The 20579-nt window shown below is 41.7% G+C and overlaps 1 protein-coding gene and 1 pseudogene across 2 annotated transcripts in view; both read right to left on the reverse strand.

Annotated features, from left to right (window-relative positions):
• Window positions 1-4274: 4274 nt before the first annotated feature.
• On the reverse strand, window positions 4275-5435 carry LOC134389586 (actin-related protein 2/3 complex subunit 1A-like; annotated as a pseudogene).
• Window positions 5436-10933: 5498 nt separating this feature from the next.
• The window catches only part of CDH1 (cadherin 1), a 67547-nt gene continuing 57901 nt past the window's right edge, over window positions 10934-20579 (reverse strand). For both annotated transcript variants that reach the window (XM_063110836.1, XM_063110835.1), the window contains 5 exons: window positions 19044-19268; window positions 18477-18704; window positions 15407-15537; window positions 13361-13504; window positions 10934-11281 (listed from right to left, as the gene is read on the reverse strand). In XM_063110836.1, the coding sequence (XP_062966906.1) occupies window positions 11072-11281; window positions 13361-13504; window positions 15407-15537; window positions 18477-18704; window positions 19044-19268 (938 nt within the window). In that variant the 3' untranslated portion in view covers window positions 10934-11071. The remainder of the gene's footprint in view (window positions 11282-13360; window positions 13505-15406; window positions 15538-18476; window positions 18705-19043; window positions 19269-20579) is intronic.

A 20579-nucleotide genomic window follows, 5' to 3' on the forward strand; every position in this document is an offset into this window, starting at 1 on the left:
TATGAAGTTTGGATAAGTAAAACAATATTCAACTAAATATTGTTGAATATCTTTGTAAGTGAAATGTAAAAGTAAATACTAAATATATACGCACATAACTATTGTGGATATAATAGGTACAAAGGTTACTAATGGTGATATAATTTTTTTTTTTTTTTTTTTTTTAAAAGATGACCGGTAAGGGGATCTTAACCCTTGACTTGGTGTTGTCAGCACCACGCTCAGCCAGTGAGCGAACCGGCCATCCGTATATGGGATCCGAACCCGGGGCCTTGGCGCTATCAGCACCGCACTCTACCGAGTGAGCCACGGGCCGGCCCTGGTGATATAATTTTTGAAATGAACTTACTAAAACTCCCAATAGTTTGATCTTTGCTCTATTTACATGGTTGATGCATTCCAGGAAAATTCAGTGTATATTAAAACAGTGCCCCCCAAAAGTGTGTTTATATGTAAAACAGAATGGATTTGACATTCAGATCATTGAAAACAGATTTTCACCTACGTAAATCCTGATGGGACATCCGAAAGCTGAGTGGTCTCAAAGTCATGCTGCAAACACAGGGGAGGACCTTTAGTATACTTGGATCATGCCCTCTTATGTCACAACCAGGAACACCACCCCCATTCCCACTACCCTCTTTGGAAAATGCTCCCTAAGAGGTTGTCCTGACCCTCCCTGAGACCCACTGAGGTACCCAGAGTCCACAGCTGATGACTGCCCTTTAGCATTAACTGCTAGAAGTCTTTGGAAGCAAGATGTACTCCACCTGCAAGCCCATGCCCCTGGGGAAAGAAGCTGTTCATTCAGCCCTTTTCTCAGAGTAAGTTAGGCCCCCTCCTGGACACTCCCATATCTGTGGGTTCCATTTCTTGCCCAGGGTGAGGACTCCGATGGAGAAGGCCAGATGGGGCATCTAAAGCATGGGGCTCAAACAGCCCAAGTCTAAGGGCAGTACTGGTATAGGATTTACAAAAGATTAAGAGGATCCCTAGAGCAGAGGAATCCTTTATCCCAAAGTACTACAGGACCTGGTCGTCACTGCTTTTGTCTTTTAGGCTCTGTAGGCTCAGACATCACAAATGGACATGCGTAATTTCAAAAGCAATGCCATAAAGATCCCATAAAAATTTTTACAGCAATAAATATATCCCATGTAGAACACCGAGTACATTTTAACATGTGTGATAAGATGTTAGAGGAATGCCTAGGGCCTATGAGGCGGTAGTGTAAATAAGCTCTGTGCTGGATGAGAAGGAAACATTCTCAGGCCTAAAATCAGTTAAATGGGCTTTTAAGTACCCTGTTTCCTCAGAATTTGGTATTTAAGCTTATGGAATTTTAGTTTACAGGAATTGAATTCTGGCAGCCGTTTCCTCAGTTTGTTCTGGGTAGCTTTGTTAAAACACAAGAGTACAGCAGGGGAACCCCTGTACTATGCTATTAAACATCCATTACCACCAGTACCTCATGAGCTGCATCTGAGAGGGGGCTCTGCAAAGAACCCTATGGGGATGTTCAAGACACACATACAGAGGTCTGTATTCATGTAAAATGTGTTCCATTGACTCAAAGCTGGCCAACAAGGAGCCATTATCAGGAACTTGAGGGACACCAACTGAACAAGCATCATCAAAGCAGGTCTGGGGCTGTGTGCTGTTTGCTCAACTCAGAACTAACACAGTTAATGGCATCAATGGCTGGTTTACAGGAAAAGGATTCCCGGTATGAGTAAATACACCAGCAGATTAAGGGTTCTTATAGGAAACTACCTTCTAAAAGTATGTGATAACTGGAGTGGCTGCATTCCATTTTCCATGATTGCTCCCTAAATTCTTACCCTACTGTCTCAAAACCTTAGCAACTGTTGATAACCCCTACCAACCATCCCACAATAAAGCAGTCACTGAAGTTTGTTTTCATTTTATTTTTATTATTTTTTTTTTATAAAGAAAAATGAAATTTATTGTTTACAGTTTCTGAGGCTGAGAAATCCAAAGTCCATCTGGTGGTGGTGACAGTGACTCACGGGTCTCACATTGCAAGATGGTGGAAGCAGAGAGAGCAGAGTGAACTTGTTTTCATTTATTTTAAAGGAAAGTTTTTCTCTTTGTATTACCACTCCCTTCAGCATCATTCAGATGCTTATTTATTTCAGCCTACAAGAGGCTCTTTGCTGTGACTGGTCCGCTCCCCCAAGTTGGTTCCTCATTCCTGCAAACAGATCTACCCTCACAGAACATCACTTTGTTTTTGTGTGTTTGTGTTTTAAATTTTCATCGTGCTTTTAATGAAAAGATCACAAAATAACAGTTTCTCATCCCTGTACATTAAGACTGCTCATTTATGGAGAGATCAGTCACTGAAGAATCGCTTTTCTATGATGCTGGATGGGCTGCGTACCTTCAGCACAAAACGTCACTTTGTTTTATTTATTTTTTTTATTTTATTTTATTTTTTATTTTTATTTTTTTGTCTTTTTCGTGACCAGCACTCAGCTAGTGAGCACACTGGCCATTCCTATATGGGATCCGAACCCGCGGCGGGAGCGTCGCCGCGCTCCCAGCGCAGCACTCTACCAAGTGCGCCACAGGCTCGGCCCGCACAAAACGTCACTTTGGATCACATCATCCTTCTGCTCAAAACACTTCAGTGGCTCTATCTGACCCACTAATCCAGTCCAAAATGGAATGAGTGGCCTTTTCCGTTCTAACATTCTGTGTTTGCTTAAATGACTCCCCAAATCCCTTTGCTCTGTTCCTCACTCAATAATAAAAATAAGGGCTGGCTGGTTAGGTCAGTTGGTTAGAATGCTGCCTTCTAACACCAAGTTCAAAGGTTTGGATCCCCATACAGGCTAGGTGCCAAAAAAAAAATACACACACACACACACACACACACACACACACACACACACACACACACACACATCAATAAAAGCTTAACACTTATCAAAGCACTGCTACGAGGCAGGCATGCATCTAAATGCTTTATATACATCAACTCAACTAGTGCTTAAAACAACGCTATGAAGTAGGTACAGCTACCATCATTTTGGAGATAAAGAAACTGAGGTACAGAAGGGTCAAGTAACCCATCTAAGCTCACAGCTGGGAAAGACAGAGCCAGGATGTGAACTCAGGCAGTGTCTTGGCATCCAAGGAACCAGCAACAGGGAAATAAGAGCTGTTCCCCAGGCCTCTGTGCTCCAGGATTTTGCCAGGGTGCAACTGACTTTAAATGTCCTTTTTCAGAAATTACATTTCCCTGCTGTTACAGTCCCTTGCACATGGTAGGTACTCTATAAACGATTTGATTTTACTCTGTATAGAACCATTTTATCTTTCTTTGTCCTCATTTTATTTTTCCCCAACTTTCAAATATTGTGGTAAAATATACATAAAATTTGCCAATTGTAAGTGTACAGTTCATTGGCTTTAAGTACATTCACATTGTTGTACAATCCATCACTATTCATCTTCAGAACTTTTTCATCCTCCCAAACAGAAACTGTACCCATTAAACAATAACTTCCCATTCCCCTCTCCCCACCCTCTGGTAACCTCTATTCTGTCTCTATGAATTTGACTATTCTGGGCACCACATGTAAGTGAAATCATACAATATTGGTCATTTTGTGTTTGGCTTATCTCAGCATGTTTTCAAGGTTCATCCCTGAAGCATGTGTCAGAATTTCCTTCCTTTTTAGGGCTGAATAATATTCCATTCTATGTATATACATTTTGTTTATCTATTCATCCATTGATAGACATCTGTGCTGTTTCATGTTGCTTATGAAAACGGTGTGCAAATATCTGCTTGAGTCTCTGTTTTCAATTATTTTGTATATATTAGGGTACTTCAAAGAGTTCACGGAAAGATTCGTGTTATCTTTTAATTCTATTTTTCCACAAACTTTTTTTTTTTCTACATTCAGTATTTTTCTTTAATTTTCTAGTGGACAATTCACATACCTCCTTCACCCTTTCCTTTAAGTTAGTGTGACAGTTTTTCATAATAATTTACTTAAAGAAAAGCTTTGGTCAGGAATGGAATGAAATAGGAAAAAAAACAAAAACAAAATCAAAAAAATTACCACTGCTTTTAAAAGAACCAACACTTTCACCAATTATATTTGAATAAAACCACACAATATTTGTGTGATATGTGTTTTCAGTGTTTCCTTTGGAGCTGGCTTTCTTCATCATCATGTAGATGGCGGAGCTGCAGTCAGCGATGGTTTTCATGCTGGATCGCAGAGATGGACTCAGCTTCACATTATCTGGAGGCCCTGGATATAATACTCTAAGGTCTTGAAATCCCAAAATGTCATGACTCCATCGATGCCGGTAGTGAAAAACTTGCAACAATCTTGCTTGTCCACCTCATAAATAGACACGTGGGTGATGCTTTCTGGTGCAACATCTCCAAGGCTGTATTGCAGCCAACAGTTGTGGCTCTCTTGTCCATGTTGTGGAATCGTTCTGTACCAGACACGTTGCACTGAATGCTCTGCTTTGGAATGTCTACCTTGGAGACAAAGGTCAAGCAGCCAGGTCATCGTAGTTAATGAGTATGGGACAGCAGTCATGGCCAGCAGCTACAAAACTTTTCTTTGAGACAAATGATACACTCAGGAGTGGCAGGACCTCTGTTTTCAGAGTTGAGACCTACACACCTCTTGAGGCATCAGCAACCAACATGGTGCTCTCATGGCTGACCCAGGCCAGGCAGCTCACACTGGCAGAGAAGCTGATCCCCTGCACCCAGCTGCCAGTCTCTGACATCAGCTAACCAAAAGGCAACTTTCTGCCCCAGGGTGTACTGGCTGGCTTTTCATCCACTTCTTTAATGTAGGCATAAAACACTCTGCATTTGAAGCTACATGATCCTGCTGCCAGCAAAACTTTGTTGGGATGCCAATCCAAGCTGAGGACTGTGGAGTGCATCTGCTTGTTAACATGCTTACTTACCCACCAGTCATTTTCAGACTCCAAGTAACAAACAGAAATGAGTCGTGCTCCACTTCCCACAGCAAATTTGTTCCCTAAAGGAGACCATTTCACAAAAGTGGCTGCACAATTAATTCTCAGGATCACCTGGGTTGGCTTCCAGACACCATCCTTCTGACTCTGGACATAGGCATTTTGGTCTGCCCGGCAAGTGACGATGCGGGCGCTCTTGAGAGCCCAGTCCATACCTGTGACTGTAGGCTGTGCTTCTTGAGTTCATGAGCTTTCACCCACTGGCTACCATTCTTCTCATATATGTGCTCTTCATCATTATTGGGGCTAAGGGCAATCTGGGTATCATCTCTGTTCCAGGAGTGACAGGTGATTAGCTCTAGGAAAAACTCACACAGGGACATTATTCTTAGTGTTTTCAAAGGATAGAAAGCTGGGGTGAGGACAGTTCAGATGGGCTTGGAATGGAGAATTTGCAAACAGGCTGAGGATGGAGGACTGAGGCCCAGAGGGAGTGGCTGACAGATCCCGGCCACCGCCATGGCTCCACGAACTTTTTTTTTTTTTTAAAGATGACTGGTAAGGGGATCTTAACCCTTGACTTGGTGTTGTCAGCACCATGCTCACCAAGTGCGCTAACTGGCCATCCCTATATGGGATCTGAACCCAGGGCCTTGGTGTTATCAGCACCACGCTCTCCCGAGTGAGCCACAGGCCAGCCCAGCTCCACGAATTTTGAAGTACGCTCATGTACACCCAGAAGTGGACTTGTTGGATCACGTGGTAATTCCATATTTAGCTTCTCTCTTTTTTTTTTTCTCTTTAGGTTTTTGAGGAAACTCTAGTTTTCCAGTGGCTGCACCATTTGCACCATTTTACATTCCCATCAGTAACACACAAGGGTCCTAATTTTTTCTTTTTTGCGGCTGGCTGGTAAAAGGGTCTGAACCCTTGACGTTGGTGTTATCAGCATCACGCTGTAACCAACTGAGCTAATCTGCCAGCCCTCCAATTTCTTCACATCCTCACCAATGCTTGTTTTCTGGTTTTTTTGTTTGTTTTGATAATAGCCATCCTAGTGAGTGTGAAGTGGTATCACATTGTGGTTTTGATTTGTTTGCATTTTCCTAATGATGTCAAGCAATCCTTCTGTGTGGAATAAATAAATCAAGCTAATTAACAGATCCGTCACCCCTAATGATTATTTATAGTGAGAACACTTGAAATTTACTTTTAGCAATTTTGGAATGTACAATATATTATTATTAACTATATTCAGCTCACTGTGCAAGAGATCTCAAAAAAACCCAAAACAAAACAAAAACCAACTTATTGTTCCCCTCAGGGACTTTGTACCCTTTCAGAATAATCTCTCCATTCCCCTCAACCCTCAGCCTCTGTAACCACCATTTTATATATAAGTGCAGTACTAGTCTTTCTGTGCATCCTCTAATTCCACCCTTGTTGTCACAAAGGACAGAATTTTCTTCTTAAGGCTGAATAATATTCTATTGTGTATACATACAGTTGTCCCCCAATATCCATGAGGGATTGGTTCCACGACATCCTGAGGATAACAAAATGGGTAAATGCTCAAGTCCCGGATATAAAATGGCATAGTATTGGTATATAACCTATGTACCTCCTCCTGTATACCTTAAATCATCTCTAGGTTACTTATAATACCTAATACAAGGTAAATGCTATGTAAATAGTTATACTGTATTTAGAGAATAACAAGAAAAAAGTCTATATGTGTTCAGTACACAATTTAAAAAAAATATTTTCAATACATGGTTGGTTGAATCCATGGATTCAGACCCACAGATATGGACAACTGTATCACACTTTCTATTCATCTATTGGACACTTAGGTTGATTTCATAACTTGGCTATTGTGCCTAGTGCAGCAATGAGTATGTGAGTGCAAATATCTGACAAACAAATTTCAAATCTTTTGGTGTGTAAATATCCATAAGTGAGATGGCTGGATCCCTTTGTCCATTTTGAATCGGGTTGTTTGCTGTTGAGTTCTAGTGGGTTTTAATATATTGTGGAAATTAATCCCTTACCAGATATGAGATTTGCAAATATTTTATGCCATTCTGTGGGTTGCTTTTTTACTGTTCATAAAGTCCTTTCATGTGCAAAAGTTTTTGATTTTGATGAAATCCAACTTATCTATTTTTTTGTGTTACTTGTGCTTTTGGTGTCATATTCAAGAAATCATTTTCAGGGCTGGCCCGTGGCTCACTCGAGAGAGTGCGGTGTTGAGAACACCAAGGCCCCAGGTTCGGATCCCACATAGGGATGGCCGGTTAGCTCGCTGGCTGAGTGTGGTGCTGACAACACCAAGTCAAGGGTTAAGATCCCCTTACCGGTCATCTTTTTAAAAAAAAAAAAAAAAGAAAAGAAATCATTTTCAAATTCAACATCATGAAGCTTTTCCTCTGTTTTCTTGAGAGTTTTAGTTTTAGCCCTTATGTTTAAAGTCTTTTATCCATTGTATATGGTATAAGGTAAAGGAAGGCCCAACTTCATTCTTTTGCATGTGGATGTCCAATTTTCCCAGCCCATTTGTTGAAAAGACTGTCCTTTCCCCAGTTGAATGGTTTTGACACCATTGTCAAATATCATTTGATCATGTATGGGAGGGTTTACTTCTGGGCTCCTTATTTATGCCCAACTTTTTATTTTTAAATATCTTAAACCTAAAGAAAAATGGAAATAGAAGTAAATGAACACTTGCATACCTCTCACCTAGAGTCAGTCATTGTGAACATTTGCCACATTTGCTTTCTCAGTACTTCTCAATATATACGTCTTTGTTGAGCCACATTTAAGTTAACTTCCATATATCATGAGTTAACTTCCATATATCATGACTTTATCACTTCAATATTTATCTCCCATGAATAAGTGTCTTTTAGAGAAACATGTCACCATTATTATACCTAAGAAAATTAATATATTCATTCAGGAATATCATCTACTATATGATCCATATTAAAATCCCCAATTTCTCCAAAATGTCTTTTTATAAATTTTCACTCCAAGATCCAGTCAAGGTTCAGACATTGGTGGTTCCTCAAAAAGATAAACCATACAATTACCACATGACCCAGAAATTACACTCCTAGATATATTCCTAAAAGAACTGAAAGCAGGAGGCCGACCCCCTGGCTCACTCGGGAGAGTGCGGCGCTGGGAGCGCAGCAGCGCTCCCGTCGCGGGTTCGGATCCTATATAGGGATGGCTGGTGCGCTCCCTGGCTGAGCGCGGTGCGAATGACACCAAACCAAGGGTTGCGATCCCCTTACCGGTCACGAAAAAAAATAAATAAATAAATAAAAGAAAAGAAAAAAAAAAAAAAAGAACTGAAAGCAGGGACTCAGATATGTGTACACAAATGTTCATTGCAATAGTCAAAAGGTGGAAACAACCCAAGATAAATGGATAAACAAAATGTGGTATATACACACAATGGAATATTATTCAGCCACAAAAAGTAATGAAGTTCTGATACATGCTACATTATGGATGAACCTTGAAATCATGCTAAGCCAGACACAAAAGGATAATTATATGAAATATCTAGAACAGGCAGATTCAGAGACAGAAAGTATAAAAGAGGCAGGAATGGAGAGTAAATGCCTCTACTTACAGAATTTGCTTGGGATGATGAAAAAGTTCTGGAAATAGAGGTGATGCACATCTTGGATGGACTTAATATCGCTGAATTATACACTTAATATGGGTACAGAGTTTCAGTTTGGGATGATGAAAAAATTCTGAAGATGGATAGTGGTGATGGCCGCATGACAATGTGAATGTACCTAATGCCATTGAACTGTACACTTAAAAAATGATTAAAATGCTTAATTTTATGTTTTACCTCAACAAAGAAAAAAATTTGTACCTCTCCGACAGAGTAAGATTGTCGGCCTATATCAAGGTTTCTTAACAGTGGCACTATTGACATCTTGGGCTGGATAATTCTTTTTTGTGGGGGTCTGTCCTGTGCATAGTAGGATGTTTAGCAGCTTCCCTGGCCTTGACCTGATGATAGTAACACTTCCCCAGTACCTCCAGAAATTGCCAAATGTTCTCTGGAGGAAGAGGGTAACAATGTTCCCCAAGGGAGAACTGCTAGCCTACCCTAACTGCTGCCGCGGTGAACACTGTTTGAAACTTTGTTTCTGTACCTCAGCTTAGCCTATAGTAGTTTACCATTGATTTGAGGATTCATTGGTTTTACCACATGCCACGTGGGGGGATATTCTTCAAATAAAGTTACCCTGTGAATGTAGTTTCCCCGACTTTGCTCCCAGTGGAAGGACTGAAAGATCTAGAAGTCATTTGAGCACGAAGCTTCTTTTTCCATGTTTGATGGAGCTCATGCCCTTCATCTATCTTTTGTCTTGCCTGGAATTGTGATGGAATCAAATAAAACGAGTTTGACAATGATTAAACAAAATTCTTTAATAAAATTTATAAAAATGCATCTTTGAGAATAATTTTCTCAGCTTGAATTGTTTTCCTTTTCCACCCCCAAAGACAATACAAAATTCTCAGCACCCCCACAACATAAACACTCAAAACTACAGTGACATTCTCTACAAACTGCAGAAAAATCAAGACAATTCCAAGTGATTGTAAAGATGATTTTTTTTTTTCCTTCTAAAAACAGCTGACAGACAGTAAAGAAATTTCTGTAGTTGCCAAAAAAAATTGGGGCTGGCTGGTTAGTTCAGTTGGTTAGAATGCCGTGCTGATAACACCAAGGCACAGGGTTCAATCCCTATATGGGCTGGCCACCAAAAAAAAAAAAAAAGAGAGAGAGAGAGAGAGCGAGCAAGAAAAAAGGTTGAAATTTGCACTTTGAATTTTAAGAGATCCAAATCAAGGTCCTCTTCACTTCCATCTACCCTTGCTTAACACCTTTTAGGGCAGTTTTCTTCCTGCTCCTAAGAAAAAAACTTGGAATTTCTAATATTCTCAATTTTCTACGTACACTTGGAATTGGGAAAATGTGTTCAGATCAGCCAGCATTTTCTACAGACATCATCAGAGGGAGGCACTTGGGGATTTTGGGGCTTCAGGTACAAACCATGGTATAAGGATCCTGGGTAGGAAACTCATATTGAGATTCCTCCATTCTTCTAGAACTTTCAGAGATGAGGTAGACCCACCTCAACCATCCTCAGCATCAGTTTGCTAAATTCCCAGGCTCAATGACACGCTCTCCCAGACCAATTTTCATGTTTCCCCTCTGTCTTTGGCTGCAGCACTTTAGGCACCAGTCTAAGTCTTGGAATATATCATTCTTTTGTTCTGGTGATAAACAAACATTAAAAATTAAGTGGCACCTGAAAACTCACATTATCTAGTCAAGTCTCCCTGTGTCGAACTAAAGCACCCTATAATGGACTTCACATAACAAGCACTCTTACTCAGAACAAGCAAATGGATAGATGCCCTTTGTAAGTTAGTACTCAGGAGATGAAAATGAAAAAGGAAAACCATGAAAGGTCTTTAGAGTATACAATATACAGTCAGGGTATGGCCAGACACAAGCCTCTTACCCTACAAGGGCCCAGTGATTTTTGCGTCAGAGAATCCCATCTGGGGCAAAGCAATAGAATTCAGGAGTAAGAGTGGATATTAGAGCACGGGACACCAGTACAGTGATGGTGGTTGGGGAGAGAAGCACACAAAGTAAAAAAAAAAACAAAAAACCTAAAACAACAGAACTAAGGCCACTGACTCCTCCCCTTCCTTTAAAAAATGAAACAAAACCCCTAAAGGAAACCTGCTAGTTGCTAGCAGAACCTTCTGAGGTTGAAGTTGTTCTTTTGAAACATTAAAATTGGGAGATCTTTTGCACATCATCACCATGGAAAGAGTGATGGAAGAAAAAAACCACTCGAGTAAGTCAAAATCTTTCTAACACACAGAGAGCCTGAAAATCAGAACTATTCTAACTGTATCACTGATCAGTCTTTTTCCCAGAAACTCATCGGAAGGGAAGGGAGCTGAAAACCACCAGCAACATTATGTCCGTATTTCCCATTGCGCGGGTCTAGGGACCCATCTCTCGAGTCCCCTAGTCATCCTCGCCGCCTCCGTACATATCTGCCAGCTTCTTGAAGCGATTGCCCCATTCATTCAGGTAGTCATAGTCCTGGTCTTGGTCTGACTCTGAGGAGTTCAGGGAGCTCAGACTAGCAGCTTCGGAACCACTTCCTTCATAGTCAAACACGAGCAGAGAGTCGTAAGGGGGAGCCGTGGGGTCACTATCAGCTGCCTTCAGATTCTAAAGAAGGGGGACAACAGGATCAGTGAAAGGAACTGCACACCTGTCATCTGAGGCAAGATGTCTTCTCTTGGTGCCTCAAGCAACAGGTAAGGCATGACAATTAACAGAGCAATTAACACCAACATGGTACATCTATACAAACCAGTATGGAAAGATGGATATGACATATTGCTGTGGAAAGAGAAAGTTACAGGAAAATATGCAGAATGCTTTCCCCCTAAACCAAAACAGTATATTATATGGAGGCTGGGGAGATACAGGCACCTACCAATCGGGATAGGGCCCCCACAAATCAGGATGAACAGAGGCTGAAAACAATGAGGACAGTCATACCGGTGCACACAGGCTGCATTTCAGCCTGCAAAGTTCTGGAAGGATAAGGGCCAAACTGTTAACACTTAACTCTGTGGAGTGGGTTTAGGAGAACTGACTTGCATTTTTTTTCTTTATATACATTTTCATAATCTATATTTTGAAAATAGCAAACATACTATGTAGTTATAAATATAGAAATTTTTTATTTTAAACATTATTTTACTTATTTTTTTGGCAGCTGGCCAGTACTGGAAACTGAACTGGCCAGTCTAAATAAACATACAACTACAAGGGCTGGCCGGTTAGCTCAGTTGGTTAGAGCACAGCCTTGTCACACCAAGGTCACAGGTGCAGATTCCAAAACCAGCCAGCTGTCAAAAAACAAACAAAACAAAACAAAAAAACTACAAATAATGATGACTTGCAAATGAACGTGAATGGAGGAAAGAACTTCAATCCAGATGTATCTAAAAGGGTGGTTAAACTGGTCCTTCCTGTTCCTTATTTTTCTCTGAGGATCCAGTGGCTAGAATAGATGGATTGTTGTGACTTATGTAGTCCTGGGTGAAAATAACTCCCACAGGAGGCTAAAGCAAAGCCAGCCCCCACCATGAAGACTTGCTGGGGGCCACTGGACCATCAGACAAACCTGAATATCATTCCAATAACTGAGTAAGTGATTACGTAACATAGTCTAAGGAAATAGATCCTGTCGAACTATTCCCTTACTGGGTTATTTCTTCATCCCCACTCCCAGTTCTTTCTCACCTTATCCTAAGCTAATTACTTTAATGCCTTATTATTCTCCCTTATTATTCTACCCAGAAGGTAGTAACAACCTTCTGACAGTCTTGGCCAATAACATGTTGGACAAACTCCATTCTTTTTTTTTTTTTTTTTTTTTTAAGATGACCGGTAAGGGGATCTTAACCCTTGACTTGGTGTTGTGAGCACCACGCTCAGCCAGTGAGCGAACCGGCCATCCGTATATGGGATCCGAACCCGGGGCCTTGGTGTTCTCAGCACCGCACTCTCCCGAGTGAGCCACGGGCCGGCCCCCGACAAACTCCATTCTTAAATAAAAAGACAGTTTGCTAGAAGAAAGATTTTTGCCCTCTGCTCTGCCCTTACCACTTGTTGCTGACTGGAATGCAGACCCAAGGCCTGGAAGTGTGGCAGCCATCTTGTGATCATGAGGCAACATGCATGAGAACAAGATCTACGTGCTAAGGTGGTGCAGCAGAAAGGTTGAACACCCTGATGCACCAGCCTAGACTGCTTACCCCAGCCTTCTATTTGCACAGGGTAAATCTACTCCTATCTGTTTAAGCATCCCATATTTAGAGCTGAATGCATTTCTGAAATATACAATATGGACCTTATTTTTCTGGCCCTCGGGTAGACTTGTGATATACATGTAACATTATATCCCAACCAGCAGCAGGATATAGGGGAACCCATTAGTGAAACTAAACTGAATTTACTTTGAATCTCTTTAGTTTCATCTCTAGATCTACAAAATCCTTTCAAGCAATTCTTGGTTTTGCCACATGGACTTTGCAAATTCACTAAGACCAATTCCAAGTGTCATTGGTTCTGAAATTCAAATGAGACATAAATAAAAAATAGGGCTCAGGGATTGAGCAAGCTGAAAATGTGAAAAAGGAAAGAATTTAAAGGCTCTTTCTCATTTTTGACAGAATCGCTCCTTTCTGAGTTTAGAGATGAGCTGTACCTTGGCTTCTGACTTAGTTTACTTACTTCATCAATAAAATTTCCAATTTCATCAGGATTGGCAGGGCGGGGACGATACTGGGGCATACTCAGGAGGGTTGGCGCTACATCATTGCGAGTCACTTCAGGCCGGGCATCCAGTCCCCTGTGCAACTGGCTCAAGTCAAAGTCCTTTGGAGAAAAAGGTCAAAGTACAACAAAGAGTAAAAAAGAAACAGTCATATACACACAGCTATATTTGGTTTGTACATTATGGTACTGGATAATGCCTTAACTGCAACTGTATAATATTTACCAGCACATGTCCAATTTAATAAGAAATGACAGTTTTCACATTAAGAGTCTCCCAAATAGCACTGGATGAAAATATAGCCCAAAATGATGACTAGCACTATGGGTGCAGACACAGACTGTTGTGCCTTGTTATCTTTTTCATAGGACATGATAATTAAATTATTATTCAGCAAATATTCACTCCCTCTCCACCCTAACCTCTGTGAGAAGACTATACATCCATTTTTAAATCGTTAAATTTAAAATTTTTATTTTTTAGTTATAATGGCTAGGAATATATATCCAGTATGTTGGGCTTTGCTATGTGCCTTGCTTTAGCCAATGGGGCATTAACACATCTGACATAGGCAGCTGAACCCCAGCCAGCCTACACAGTCTTGGGAGCCTAGCTGAGATTAGCAATTGCCCCAGCTAACCCATGAGAAGGACATGCATGTTGTATGCCACTAATATTCTGGAGTTATTTGTTATATAACATTACTGTGATAATTGCTCACTGATATGATGTATCTCACACCCCCCAACTAGACTTACAAGTGCTTTGAAATCTTGAATCTCTGTACACCCTATCCCTCCCCAATATGTTGTATACAGCAAGCAATGAAATTCTTATCAGTGGCTCTTCTAGACCACAGAGCTCAGCAAATGTGCCTCACTGCATGACCTGAGTCAAAAGCAGTGCTCTGTGATGGGCCCCATGGTTCCCTTTCTATATGTAGACAAAGATTCTCAAAATTTCCCTGGAAAACTTCAGGGCAAGTGTGAGACTGTGAACATATCTTACTCCATCTCCAAGCCCTTACTTCTTGCTATGTCTTTTATATGAATTCTGCCCACAAAAGTTATACAGTAACAAGGGGTAAGGTAGTTAGAACAATAGGTAGAAACAGCTGACTATATAGGAGCAACTTAATGATTAAGTGTTAGCATGGCAACAGCCAGTCCGGCTACCTGTATCACAAGACCACCAAAGATAGTGATCACTGTCATAAGACACTTGGAGCTAAAGACGTCAGCTTGTTCTTATCTAGTAATTGCTTCCAGGCTTTAGTGGCTTTGTATGAACTGCCTATAACTTGGGCTCAACCAGGATGTGGCTCAGAGAAACCTTGTCTACACCTCTGGGTTGTCACCTGTCAGATCCATCATCCTGTAAGTAAATTACCCTTTTAATAAAATTATTTGCCTTACTGCCTGTAAATGCCTGCTTTGTTTCTTGGTCTTAAGATACCTTCTCAGTTTGTTGGGCACTTTATTTCTGGCCAACCTTCAAATAGCAAGACAAGTTAAGATCATCTCCATGATCAGAGAAAGATCTCCAAGATCAGGGGCTAGAGATTTTACATCTACAAAAAGCAAAACACAGTTTGGTCTAACTAAAAATTCAAGAAGAACAAAATACTAAAATAGATCAGTTGTTCTATGGCAGAGATAATCTGATTGAAGTTCATGTTCTGAGAATAGCAATGAAGAATGCAGGCTCTGGAGCCAGACCACTTGGTTCTACTGCTTCCTTGCTGTGTGACTCTGGGCAAGTTACTAAACTGCTCTGTGCTTCAATTCGCTCATCTGGGTGAAGAACAGTAAGCGTTCAATAAATGTTAGCTAGGTTGGTGATGATGATGTTGATCAATATCAACGTCTATTTTCATGTGTAAAGCCTTAAAAAACACAAGTACAAAGGGACACAAAGCTATTTCCAATGTCTGCCTTCTCCTAATCATTGCTTCTTCCAAATGAAGAGATCACCATTGAGCTACCACAGTTTAAAAAACCCACCTGGTCCTCTTCTCCACCTCCTTCTTCATCATAGTAATATACGTTGTCCCGAGTGTCATCTTCTGGGGGCAGTAAGGGCTCTTTGACCACCCCTCTCCTCCGAAGAAACAGCAGGAGCAGCAGAATCAGGACTGGAGTGGGGAGAGAGGGAAAGCATGAGAGTGATGAGTGCCACAGGTGAAGATGGCCAGAAGCAGCAGCTGTCACAGAGCACCATTGCCTTGCATACCAGACGGGTGGCTGGTAGACAGCTACTGGCTGCCTTTAAAACACTTGCAAATGTCAGTCCACATGATGGTGCTCACATCTCTGAAGTTAATGTGTGGTATGACACAATGGACGGTGTAATATGTGACTGTAAGTGTGGTCTTTAAGAAGGATCTAAAGCCAATCATTGATATTTCCGCAAATCTGGGAGAAAGTGTTCCAGGCACAGGAAACAGTATGGGCAAAGGCCCTGAGGCAGGAGCATGTTCGGTGTGATTGAGGAAACATGAGGAGGCCAGCATGGCTGGAACAGGGGGAGCGAGAGTGGAAGAAAGAAGCAGAGAGGAGGTCAGAGGCACAACAGCAATGTCTAGGCCACTGTAAAGTCTTTGGCTTTGATTCTGAGTGAGTTGGAGCCATTCAAGGTTTGTGAGCAGGGCTGCTGGGTCAGCCTAAATGTGACTGATACATGCATATTATTGTTAATGTTAATCAGTTATGGAGGGCTGGGACACAAGACATAAAATCACCTGGTGTGTTCTTTATCTTAAAAAGATAAAATCATGCAAGTAAGCTTTAAAATCTGTTTGATTTCCAGGCCTTAAGATCAGGGTTCATCTTACCTTGAGATTTCTAGGGTATATACAATTAACACTTTACTTTAAAAAAAAAAAATTGTATTACTCATTGCAAATGAAAAGAATAGGATTCTGTGTGTTTTCATTATAAGTATGTGTGCCCAAGTACCCATATGTTACACCTCAGTAAAGCATTATCATACCAAAACAGGAGGTTGCATAAACTTGGGGGAGAGATTTCTCAGACATACCTAACCTGCTTACTGTTTCTAAACATCAGAAAGATGCCAGAGACCTTCTCCAGATAAACAACATAACTCCCTCATCCATGATTCATGACAAAAACACCGTGCACTTGCTGTGTGTACCGAGGCCTGTCTCTGCAGTGGGGACACAGCACTGAGCAAGACAATGGGGGCTACGAACTGTCCCCATCCATGCAGAGCTTGGAGCCAAAGGTTTCCAAATGCACTGAAACTCCTATGTCAGATGCAAAGCCTGGCAGAGAGTATGCAATCCAATATTGGTGAAAAACATGAAAACCTTAAGACCTCCTAGTTTGTTTTTGCCCTTAAGAAACAAGAACTAGGGGCTGGATGGTTATCTCAGTTGGTTATAAGGCAGTGCTGATAACACCAGGGTCTAGGGTTTGATCCTTGTACTGGCCAACTGCCAGAAAGAAAAAAACAAAAAAGAAACAAGAACTGGGACATCTAAATGCAGGCATGCTGCTTCTTTAAATGTTTTCTACATGGGAATCCCCCACCCCCAGTATCTAATGAAATATACCCATAATCCTATTTTAAAAATATATATTGTAAGTATAACTACAATTGTTAAGATTCTCAGGATGAATGTTTTAGTCAGTAACCACTATCCCAAAAGCACATCAGCCCATTAAAATATAATTTGACTAGGAAGAGGGCAGGCAGGGCTAGTGTTACCACACCCAAGACGATGACAGAGGACCTAATGTCACGGTGGCAATAAAGCCATGTAAAGCTTAGAGGAACAAAAAGTCCAGAAAGCTCATTGAATTCTCAACAGCACGATCCTCTTCAACTTTGGGAGGACATGGGCAGCGGAGCGCAGGAGCAGCAGGATCAATAGAACTTGTGCATGAGCTAGATGGAAAGCCCCAGATTTGGTCCCACTGCTCCCTTTCAGAATCTTTTCCCACTCCAGCCAGATGGGCTTGCTCTCTGCCCTACACAGAGTCCACTCAAGCCTCCCTCTGTGCCTTTTCTTGTGTGGGAACCTTCCCAAATGCCCACCTGCCTGTCAGAATTCCACCAGCCAGTGAGGTCCAACCATCTACATCTTCCATGAAACTTTCCTTGGGACTCAATTAATAGCCCAAGGCATTTACTGCAAAGGCATTTACAACTTGGACAACCCCTTCCAGTTCCTAATTACATACTATCTTTGAAGGTTTTCGAATGGACTTGCCATTGCTTGCCTTTAGAGCCATAAGAGCATTTGTGTCAACCCTAGGGCTCAATCTCAGTAGGCTACAGTAACACCAGTTTTAGGGAATATGGAAGAAATTGCCAATTTTTCCCCAGCATAATTTTTCTCCTTCATCCTTTCAGTAATTGATATTCACTGCTTAACCCACACTCCACCCCCACCCCCTGCCAAGTTTTAATTGGGCACATGGTTACCCAGTTAGGGTGCATCCAGGCTCCCTCACAGTTAGGTGTGGCCGTGTTTGGGCCCATGGGATATGAGTGAAGGTGATAAACGCAGCTTCAAGACATGTGGCTGCCACTTCTGCCATCAGCCCCCCTCCAGGATGGAATGTGGAGGAGGTGGTGGTGAGCCAGCTAGCGTTGACCATGCTGATGACGATGGTGCCTCAAGGCTTTGCTACTCTGTGTGTGGTCCAAAGACCTGCAACGTGAGCATCACCTGGGAGCTGGCTAGAAACTCAGAGTCTGAGGCCCATGCCGGACCCCCTGAATCAGAATTACCATTTTACCAGAAGGCACAGGTGATTTCTATGCACTCGAACTTGGGAAGCACTGACCTAAAGGATGAAAAGAAATGAAATAGGAGGAACCTGGGTTCCCTGTTGATTTCATGAAACAGGACTGCCTTCCAGTCTTGGGCCACTTCCCTCTAAAATGTTCAGTAAGAGACAAACCTCTATTTTATTTAAGCCACCATACTTGCAAGTTTCCTTCTTATATCAGTTTAACCTGTACCCTAACTAACGCAAGATCAAAAAACATTTCTAGGAAATCCACCTCCCCATTTTAGAAGCCCAAGGCAGATGTACTTACTTAGCAAAGCCAGGATTCCTCCAAGAATCCCCAGAATGGCAGAAACTTGCAATCCTGCTTCAACATACTGTGCCCTCATACAGTTGTTGACGGCCCCTTCACAGTCACACACAAGGACCTCTAAAGTGGTCACCTGGTCTTTGTTCTGGTTATCCGTGAGCTTGAGATTGATTTTGTAGTCACCCAACTCTAAAGTTTTCTTTGGCTTCAAAATAAGAGACTCTTGCGCTGGGGAAAGCAATAAAAATAAATGATGGAACCAAGGGAGGAAAAAAAGCTCATTTTAGAATAAAATTGTCAGAGAACTACAGACATTTCAAAGCTGAGTAGAGAAAACAGAGCTGCTTGGGTTTTAGATTACCGGGTGGAATGTTACAAAGTTAGAAACCAGGAAAGGGAAGAAAACTTTGGTGCAATGCCTCAAAGGTAGAAAGTACAAGGAAACAAATACCAAAAGAAAGAGGTGGCAGCTGGAAGATGAGGAGGGAAATTTAGAAGTGTAGCCAAGGAGGAAGGAGAAGTATGGCAGTCAGAACAAAGTTTCCCAAATAAAGCACAGGTACCTACCTGCGTCATTGTACTCAATGGTCCAGTTGACACTTGCCCCATGTGTCAGTTCTGCTGTGAAGGGAGAAGTATTGGGGGGAAGATCTGGATCAATGATGTTTATGATATGAGGCTGTGGATTCCTCTGGCAGAAGTCCATATTTCTAGGTTCTGGTACAGGGCCATTGTCATTCACGTCGGAGAGGATCAGGAGAAGCGTTCCTGTTCCAGTAGCAACTGGAGAACCTAAGAGAAAATAGAGAGGAAATGGCAGCTCAGGAACATGAATGAATCCCCACTGCCTCTCACCAGACCACATCCAAATCTTGTCTTGGCCCTTCGGTAGTCCCTTCCCAGACACCACCAGGCACCTCCTGTCCCACCGATCCCAGTTGGGCAGGCCTCTGACCGTCTTAAGCAGACAAGCTTATTTCCCACTTTGATAACAATTATTCAAGTTATTCTTCACACCCACCTTCCTCTTTTTCACATAACTTTATCGATTCATTAAATTCTAACTACTCTAAGAAGTCGTCATGCCTGTCCTCCCTCCACCCCCCACTACTGCTACCTCTTCTGCACTTCCATGCCATCAGAGGGCTTATCAGAGGGTTGAGCCTTTTTTTTTTTTTTTTTTAAAAAAGATGACCGGTAAGGGGATCTTAATGACTGGATGTTGTCAGCACCACGCTCAGCCAGTGAGTGAACTGGCCATCCCTATATAGGATCCGAACCCGTGGCCTTGGTGTTATCAGCACCACACTCTCCCGAGTGAGCCATGGGCCGGCCCGTTGAGCCTTTTTAAATTGCTGCAAGTTGCTTTTCCAAATAGAGTTGGAAGTTCATATGCACTTCTGTTTGCATTTCTTTTACATCCTGACACAGCACCAAGCATTTGATAGTAGGAAAAACAGAAACCGAGGAACCATTGTCATCACTATTAGTACATGATAGGGAAAACAACAACAGCAGAGGGATCCATTGCAAATCTATACACAGTTATGCCTAGATGGCAAGAGTGTGATTTTTAAAAATCTTTCCCTTTTTTTGGGTGGCTGGCTGGTAAGGGGATCCGAACCCTAAAATCTTTTTATTGAGAGAATTTTTTTCTTAGTAATGAGGATATGTCACTTAAAACGAACTTTTTAAAAAAATCATTTCTAATGACCTAATAGATTTTCTGAAGAAACTGCATGCTCCTCTTAGGTCTTACGTTAAAAGGCATGCACAATCAAATAACACCTGAAGGAATCAGTACCACCATACCTTATCTATGATTATTTAGGTCAGGGGGTCAGGTCAGCAAACTAAGGCCTGCTGGCCAAATTAGGAACATAGCTATGCTCATTTCTTTACAGACTATGGCTGCTTCCAGGTTACAATGGCAACAGAGACTGTATGGCCTACAGAGCCTGAAGTGTTTATTCCCTGGTCCTTTACCAACCCTTGGTTTGGGTGCCATTTACCTCAACTTACTTCCAGGCCAGGCCAGGGAATCTCCATGCAGCCAGAGATAGCTGGCCAGTACAGCACTACAGGCTGAAGCAATGGGCTAGC

The sequence above is a fragment of the Cynocephalus volans genome, chromosome 10, assembly GCF_027409185.1.
Source record: "Cynocephalus volans isolate mCynVol1 chromosome 10, mCynVol1.pri, whole genome shotgun sequence".
NCBI lineage: Eukaryota > Metazoa > Chordata > Mammalia > Dermoptera > Cynocephalidae > Cynocephalus > Cynocephalus volans.